Raw genomic sequence first — 9,335 nt, forward strand, 5'->3', positions numbered from 1 at the left:
TTCATATTACATATATTAAGAATTTCTCGACTGCAGGTACTTGCTCAGATCCGGCGTACTGTGATCCTGTTCTTTGCTATGATAGCTTGACTAAAGGGTTGAACGTTGAGAACGTCTTGAGTTTCACGAAAAACGACTAAACGATACAGAATAGCGGCTCAGCGAAATACACAAACTTCCTTGGAGAAAGAAGAAAGAAGAAAAACGTGATTTTGGTGACTTCTCTTCACATATCTAGTGTAGATAAGGGTCAAGCACGAGAGCAAAGAAAAGCGAAATGGGTTTGAGGAATCTCAACTTAACCTGATTTGATCGTAAATCGAATTTAAATCGAATTTCAAATGAATCTAAAATCGCATGATGCGTTGCCTTAGTCTAGGTAGATCATGAGAGATGCTTGACAGATAATCACAGAGCCTGATTCTAACCAGCCTCAATGCCATTGAGGAGTGACTATACTAGAAAGTATATTCTAATTTTATTAGACCATCCTAACCTACTGAAATGTAACTGTTTAGCAATAACAATCTGAAACGATAAGGCTTCCGGGTAGCAGCACGTAATGATCATTATGCGCTGGAGAGGAGGAACTGCGTTGTAGTGGAGAAGAGGTGCCTGGTGAAACTACAGCGGCCCTGAACTAAACACGTCGAATTTTGTTTGTCAAAACTTTTCCTCTCCTCGAAAACCCAGTGCCATATCCAACTGAAGCTCGAGGTTGATGTTAAGAGAGTTTTGAACAGTATAGACAACAGTATGTCTGCCTACCCCTGAGACTAGAATTAGAAACAACTCGAGGGCCAAAGAACCCAGCGTATACTCTGCCAAAACTGATACGGCGATGGTGGGACAACACCCATGAGCGCTTCTCGGGGCGGCTATGCGTGACTAGCGTTGTGCTAACTCCAACACCTACCTGTCTTGACTGCAGCTTGGTATTCCAGCTAGTCTATCCCACGATCAATCTTTGTGCAAGAAATTTTGAGGCTCTGCTGCATGTGCTATTGTCTTATTATGAGTAACTTGATAAGAAAACACGCCGACGAAATGACACGAGCTGTGGGTTTCGATAGCCCTTTAAAGGCAAAGCAGCACTTCTGGAGTCTGGGTTCCGAGGACAACTGAAAGGCGTGCGAATGGCGTTAACATCGCCCTACGCCGCACCTGTGAGGCAATCTCTGTCAGCTGAGTCTGACCGGAATCTTGCAGATTAGCATGGGTACAGGGTTGTTGCTTTGCAAGTCCTGCGCACTGTCTATCAGCCAACTCGACGTTGGTAAGCAGTAAAGCAAGGCGATGAGGAGGCCAGAGACAAGGCGCTAGAAAGTGCAAACAAGGCAGACATGGCTGGCAAACTCGACCAGACCTGCAGCTGGTTGAGGACAAGGGCTAGGACCACCAGTACGAGATATAAATACCAAAGGGAGTGTTACACCTCGCGGCAAGCTGCAGGAATTAAGAGTAGTTGACCGGAACAGGCAGTGTCTTTGATTGCTCGTGACGGCAGCTTGCATATCTCTAGTTGCAGGAGGCCGTCCAACAGGTGACAAAGAGGGAAATATACTGTATACTTTTTTTTCGTGTTACCTCACCTCAGTTTACACCGCCTCAATGCACATTTTTTTTCGTTGCCTCACGGTCGCCTCGTCTACCTAGGCAGAATCAGGCTCTCACACTGATCATGCTACGCACCACCTGACGATTATATCAAGGCGAGCAAACCCCTCTTCTCGATTGCTTTCTTTGTCTCTAGTCCTTTTTTCTTATCAGTATTTCTTTGTTCCGTCTTCTCTCCCCTCAGCTCAAGTCACGTATCAAGATCCTTGCGTCATCATCACGCTTTCGACCAACCCCCCCCTGACAGAAACCTTTCAAACCCCTGCACGCACACACACACACTCACTCAGTCGAGAGCGCCCGTAAAAAATGTGTAACCAGACGGAAACGAGAGAAGAGTGCTGCTGCTGCGGAACAACAACGTCCAAGCTGGAGATTGAGAGCTGTGCCCTGAGACTGCAGGAGCAGGCGTTCCAGAGCAGGTCCAACAACCCCGGCGGCCGCTGCTACGGCGTGGCCACGACGTCCAACACGATTGTCGTCACCTGCCCCAGCTGCGCCGAGATGCAGCGTGGGGGGAAGCACGAGGCTCATCACGGCTGCGATGACTTTGGGGGGTTTGGTCGGAGAGCGTGAGAGGGCTTTTATCTGGTTTCCTTGGGGGTTTGGTATCAGCGGGAGGCGAAATTGTCAAATTATGGGCTTGGTTTAAGGTGTACAACTACTGGGAGGAGGATACGGGTTTAATTTGCAATGCTTGACTTTGTTACTGACAATGCTCGACGAGTTCGTTCTGCTGACGCCATCACTGGCGGAGCGTCGAAGCGATCTTGAGCAGTCACTGGGGAACCATGGGCGCATATTTCCAAGAAGCTTGTTTAATTTTTTTTTTTCAATTTGCCAAGACGAACATGGATCTCATTTGTCCACTCCTACCGAACATGCCGATGTGAAATCTGCAACGGCAATGAGGTTGCCGCAACTATAGCTTCCTGCCTATAATTGACCGGATATACGTAACCTTAAATAGGCAGCTAAAATAAGAAAGTTACAAGCTAGTTAATGCGTAGGAGTGTTCATCACCAACCTCTGCGCCTTTGTCACACCGCAAGGTGCCCGGCACCTGAGGCATCTCGACATCCTGGCACGGTTGCCAAGACGATCCGCTTCACACCGACAACCAACGTCGCATCCACAGACGAAACCTTTTATGCGCAGCGACTGCCCATAACAGGTCGATTGAGGTTCAAGGGAGAGTAGTCTATATCGCGTGCTCCGGCGGAATGCCGGCCAACTTACGGAGACTGCGGGTGACGCGGGGTTGGTGATCAACCTGATTTTTGTCAGCCGCGTGATGAGGAGGTTGGTCAGAATCACACGACCTGTCGACTTTACATGGTTGGCTTGCTGCCTACGAAAGACGGCGGTGTCGGTCACGGATGATGGCTGACGTGAATAGTTGGTGACCGGTTGGGACTGAGGGAAGTTACATATTCTGTCGATGTTAACAGGTTAAGGAGCCTCAATCAAGAGTAGCTCTAATGTATTGATGGTGTCCATGGCTATTAGATTCTTTTATTATCATCATCATCATCTTTACTCAACTGGAGTCGGGCCGACTGAACTGGGTGATCGGGATTGAACAGCTTGGATCCGTTCCCGGAACTGGACGATTTCCCTTTTCACGACCCGTCAAAAACATATGGCCCTCACTTTCATGCACATAGGTTTCCATACAAAGCACATATTCGCCGATTCCTACGCAAGGCCGATAAACGCATAATGTGTACAATTTAGTTGGCTGCTATGCCCTTCCCCCTACTGAGCTGACATAGCCTATACAGAAACAGAAGCACATCTCAGGGCTCGTTCCACTAGCTGTGACCATCTCTCTTATTGTCTCTTTGAAGAGTTAGAAATTCAATTCCAAACAGCCGCGGCCGTCCCCTAAATCAAACTGGCGGATCCTGGTAAGGTCCCTCGTGTTGCAAATGCGGAGGTGGTGCTCAGTGAGATCTGGAGAATAACCTTTTCCAGCGGTAGTTAGCCTTAATCGTTCATTTATCTGTTAGATTTGTAGGCCATACCCCAAGAATGGAGAGAAACTATGGAGCCGTGTGTGGTTCCGGAGTAATCTCTCCTTGAGTCAATCGGATTCTCGGGGTACGTCTGGATACTGTTTATGACCATGAGCATACCTTCGAGGTTGCTTAGAAAGATTGAACGGGTGGAGTGTTACCTGAGATCTTGTGCTGGTATTTCTGACACGTCGTTGGTTCCGTATAACACCAACTCGTTTGACGGGCCAGGGGTTGTGCCAGGCTGCTCTACCTCGATGGGTTGCCCTGTTGGTTGTGTTTGGTCCTCCAGGCTGGGCAGTTCCACCCTGACTGGATGGCCATAGTGGGAAGCCTGTTGCTCTTCCATGTCGGCAACCTGCTTGTTGTACAGGACAATCAGATCCTTCATGGTTGTGTCAAGAAAGCAACGCCTTTCCTCGGATCGCTTGATCTCGCTCTTGCATCTGCAAAGCTCTTCTTCAAGGGCTCTCAGACTTTCGTGATCGCTTTGCCTTTTGGCCTCGCGCATCTCTGTCCTGGTCTCTTGGACCGCGTGTTCCCACCGCCTCTTGTCCTTGGCCACCTCGGTCTGTAGTTCCTGGCCCGCCGACGTCTCGTTGAGTCTGCGTTGCTCATCAACCAGTTGGGTCTGTAAGTCAGTAGTAACTGGGTTGTTATGGTTGGCCAGATGCTGGACGATATGTTTTTCCGAGTCAGGACCGTCGACTCGAAAACACATGCTGCCGTGTTTCATCATGTACCCCCAATACTCTGACGTTTCTATCAGTTCCTTCTCTCGTGAGCGGGCCATTTCGCTCGGGGCCCACTCCCACATCGTAGTGGCCAGCACAACATTCTTCAGGGCGTTCTGCCCACAAAGCTTCTTGAAGAGAAGCAGATTCTTCTTGGCGGAGCCCTGCATACGCGTGTCGGTGATACGGTGCAGATAAATGATGCCGTGGAGAAGGATCTTTGCAACGCGAAAAGCTACAAGCCAGGCGGCAAGGTCGTTGAGTACCTCGGTGTCGCTTTTGTGGGAGTCATCGAAACCAGGAGTATCGATGAGATAGACGGTGCAGCTGTCTGACAGCACGAAGGGATAGATAGCCACGTCCGACGTGCCTGATAGTGTTAGAATGTGTAGGAAGTAAGTGAAAGCTTGGGAGTGACCTACATGATCTCATGGAATGGCCGATTGAGGCCGTGGCATTTGGGCCACAACACTTGGAGATGAAGGTGCTCTTGCCCGAACCCGTGACACCCATCACGGCAATAAAGACATTTTTTGGCCTTTATAACTGGTCAGAGACTTTGATAGGCATGACAATGGGAACGCTTTCAGCGCTGTGTACCTGGGTTCTTGACCACAGGGCCAGCTCCGCAACTCGGGAACAGGGCTGAAGTCATGCCTTTTCCGTGAAGAACGCTTTCTGCCTAACAAGAAGTAAGTATTTCGTCTCGTAAATGAGAAAAAGAAAAAAGAAAAACAATTGGTGCCTCACCTCTAGCCACGTTGTCTTGGCGATGAAGCAGTCGAGCCTTGGGATACACTGTGGGCCTGGAGGGGTGTTGAGAGCCTATTTATCGACCCCAACTGGAACAATCTTCGAAGAAAGCAGAAGAAGCTTCAGGCCTTGCCATCGGGTCCCGAGTTAGAAGTACCTGAGTAGCTCCGTAAACTGAAAATGGAAATGTATGCGTTGTTGTTTTCAACTGTTGGTGGTTGCGGCTGCCAACACAACCCACCTTAGTGTGAGCGATGAATCATGATTCATTTGTGCCCAACTGACTCTCCATATGAATCAAGTCAATATACATGGGGATTAGGCTGCTAGCTTGGGCACCAGGAGCAAGGCAGTCTGCGTGAAATGGCTACACTAGGAGCTGCAGGCTCGGCGGTTTCACCTTTGCCGTGGCTTGAACGTCTGACCACCCTCAAGTGCAGTTGAAACTGAAATTTACAAAACAGTTCACAGGTGTGGGTGAGCTTCTGAGCGAGTTCTACGTGGCATGGCGCCAGCGAGGGACTGCTTGAGGCATCTGTATGATAAAATGAAACGGGTTAGCACCTAGAAGCCTGTTGAGTCTTCTATTCCAACACTGTAAGCCCTATGATGCTAGAGTACCGCTGGATCTGCAGCTGAAGCATGAGGCTAACAACGTGGGTTCGTCCATTGCAACTCGCTAGCTAGTGGCTTGAAGCCGGCTATAGTTGCTCCCTCTTGTGTACGACTCATTCCCTTTACGGCTCTTTGCTTCTGCCGTAGAATCTCGATCAATGTGGATCATCTAACGCCCGCAGCTGAATCACTTGTTGGCTTGGCGTGGCGTTTCTCGGCCTTTGTCAATGTCAAGACGCTGACAAAGCGGCGTTGTTTTCTCGCAATGACAAGAACACTCTTGTGCAGGCGGGATGCTGTATCTTGCTCTATCGGGACGATTTCAATCTACAGAAGTGTGAGTAAGGAGGGTACAGGCACAGCGCCTGGAATCGTGGCAATAAGATGACTTCCTCCTCAAGAGCATAGCCGAGCCATTGCCTTGTCAATATTCTGCTCGCTAACCAACTCTGCCTCTGTCTGCTAAGTTGATGTTTGAAGTTTTGTCTGTATTATGATGCGGCAACGTACTTGCTAAAATTTACTATATTGCTTGTAGTCTTCCATTAAAGAGAGACAAGATGTTCGATCTTGGATAGATGTTATACGGCGCATGAAGTAAGGGGTGGCTTTGAATCTAGGTCCATCCTTGTTATAGTTTGAAACTGCATATTGTCTATCCATAACCTCACCAAAACAAGCACAGTTGTTTCACTCGGGCGATCTTAAATGATATTATGACATGCAAATGAGATTCAGCACGGCGTACCAGGAACCGGATTCCAAGCCAGTCTTATCTAATTTGTACCATAACCGCAGAGAACAAGCGAATTAAATCACGGGGCGATGCAAGTCTACTGTTGTATGAGTTTGGAATGGGCCAATCGAGGGTTAACTGGCCAGAGTCCAATAGTTCGAGATTACCTGCCAAAGATCTAGGTCACAACACAGCATCTTAAAATATCTACGTAGGGTGTGATATCAGCACTTACGATAGACTATTAGATCTCTCGCGTATGACAGCTTCACGTGGACGGACTCGGGTTCTTCCAAATGGTCAGTTGCACTGGTTGGCTATTCCCCTAAGAGGCCATGGTCATTGCTCTCAATTCCAGTCAATACTGCTTCATAATATGGAGCGTGCGCACCGATTCAGAGTCCTTGCCGTTGGAGGCAGCTCCTACGTTTCGACCACAGACGATCCAAACGTTGTGCTCAAGGGATACCAAATTTAGGAGGATGGGAGGCGTGTTCTTGATTACTATGAGGATCCTGGGATTCCCCAAACATCTGGCGACGATGACATGATTCGAGAGGCTGCCATCTACCAACATCTCGGCAACCATCCGCTTATCCCTCGATTTCTGGGCCTGCAAGAACTCGATGCTGGTATCCACTCTGTCCGCCTCGAGCTAGCTTCCCTGAACAATGTTCGCTCCTACATCAAAGAACATCCCGACAAGCCTCTTGCTCTGGGAATACCCTTACGTATGGCTACGAACGCCGCCCGAGGCCTCGCATATCTCCACTCAAAACAATTTCAGTACTGCGATCTAAGCTGCCGCAATCTGATGCTATTTGACAACTTCCGGGTGAAGCTTGGCGACTTTGGCGCCGTTTTGATCGAAGGACGCGAGTTTTCAGAGACATTTTGCGAGGAGGCGCAGTACGAACTTCCATTACGAGGACGAAAATTCGAGAGCCGACCAGCCCGGAATAGGGACCTTTTTGCCCTTGGCTCTGCCATCTGCGAAATCACAACCTGGCAACGCCCATGGCAGGGTCCCGGAGATGACGAGGTCTACGCAAAATACGAGAAGGAAGAATTCCCGACCGTCGAGGGCAATATGGTTGGATCTATCATCACTAGTTGCTGGAAAGAGGCGTATGGTACGGTGAATTAGGTTGTCAAGGATTTGGAAGAGCGAGTTGAGGCACTGTCGGTGGACAAGCAGGACCTCATGTTGCATCGGGCTCGGAGTGCGGATGGAGATGACTTGAAGGCTTCCAGTCGGCTCGCCACGAATATGTAGCTCTCTGCGGTATTTATCATTGCGCTGTATTCGACAGCTGCATTCTACCTGCTTGTTCAATCTCCATACCCTTCATCTTAATGTCCTATCATGTATCCGTAGGATCGAATCTCGGAAGCGAACAGGTCTACAAACGCTCGGTTAGCATGGTTCAACACACAGGCAAACATATTCCTGAAGTAACCTCCGAGGACGCCCTTAGACTTTAGGGCACAGTGGGCATGCTTCAGGTTTAGTGATAGAACCCCAGACACACTTCCCGTCAAGAGTCAAGTTGGGACACTCTCTGCCAGACCCATTCTTGCAGAGTTCGGTAACGACCTTCGTCGTCAGGACGTGCCTTAGGTTCTGGCGGCAGAACTTGTAGGATGTCGTAGAGTTTACGTACGAACATATAGTGCTAGTTACGGACGGAGATGGTAATTTATTCGTTCGAGTCTGCATTGTATATTCGATACGAGCTGGGAATCGCGCTATACCCATCCCTTTTCCAATATTGGACATGTCGGCAGAGTCTCGATCACTTGCCAACAGAGGCTGTGAAGATGGTGCTCTGCACCAGGCAGCCCATCACTCCACACGCACCAGAGCCTGGAGCATGATGACGAAAGTTGATGGCTGCCTATCTATTGTGCACGGAACACGAGGATCGAGAATGTAAAGGGCCTCTCCCTTGGTCCCTTATCTATTGCCGGGAGTCGAGTGTCAAAGACATCCGTGAGGGGCATCTTTTGATAGCTGATCTTGGCTAAAGGTAAGTGGAGTGTTCTTTAGAGTCTATAGGTACTTAACATGCTCTATTGCTTTATTTGAATAATGCCGCTCCGGCTGGGGTTCGCAACAAGAACACCTCCCAGTCCTGTTGGTGCAGAGGCGGCATGTAGATCATCCTATGACCCATCACCCGGTGGCGCCAGCACCTAGCCTTTTAGGAAAAAGATGTTTGGGGTTGAGAGGGCTAAGGAGGGTGAGTATCCTCGCCCCCCTTTCTTTTATATTTGATCTTTTTGAGGCAAACCATGGAATTATAGCGCGCCAGAGGCCACGTTAAGGCAGAGAGCATGGCACAGATGCTAAATGTCCATAATTTCGTAACTGTACCGCGTATAATATAAAATCACTATAGGAATCAGTATTCCCTTGCTCTGACAACCTGAAGTGTAGTAAAGATCAGTGCCGTACCCGTGATGACTTGTTTCTCACTTTCGGCCCCCAACTTCAGGTGTTACTCTCCTGTTCATGCCGAACAGCCTGGTAACAGGAGAGTAGTGGTCATGATGTGTTTGTTTCCTCGCCTTGACTTATGAGAACTGTCGAGATACTGAGAACTCATACGCGATTACGGATACAAGATTGCAGACAGATTATGAAGAGAAGAAGTTGAGAAATCCCATTCCCTTGGAAAGGCGGAAGGGATGAATGCTCTGAGACCCCTGAGACCTCTGTGTCGGCCACATACCAGGCCGTGTTTGCTTCTTCCTCCCATCCCGCCAAACAGATCTTGAGTCAACCTCCAGCCAATGCATCCCCTGTCATGCTGTCTTGGCTGGCTCCACCGGCGCTTTCTCCCTCACACACCGGTCTTG

At 49.1% G+C, this 9,335-nt stretch overlaps 1 protein-coding gene across 1 annotated transcript; it reads right to left on the minus strand.

Moving 5' to 3' along the window:
- Positions 1-3,792: 3,792 nt before the first annotated feature.
- Positions 3,793-4,882, minus strand: NCS54_00423800 (Hypothetical protein; the record flags this gene model as incomplete). The annotated part of the gene is made up of 2 exons (XM_053149782.1): positions 3,793-4,739; positions 4,792-4,882. 2 exons carry the CDS (start codon positions 4,880-4,882, stop codon positions 3,793-3,795), a joined length of 1,038 nt encoding a protein of 345 aa, XP_053005757.1.
- Positions 4,883-9,335: the final 4,453 nt, after the last annotated feature.

This window comes from Fusarium falciforme, chromosome 3 (genome assembly GCF_026873545.1).
Source record: "Fusarium falciforme chromosome 3, complete sequence".
Classification (NCBI taxonomy): domain Eukaryota; kingdom Fungi; phylum Ascomycota; class Sordariomycetes; order Hypocreales; family Nectriaceae; genus Fusarium; species Fusarium falciforme.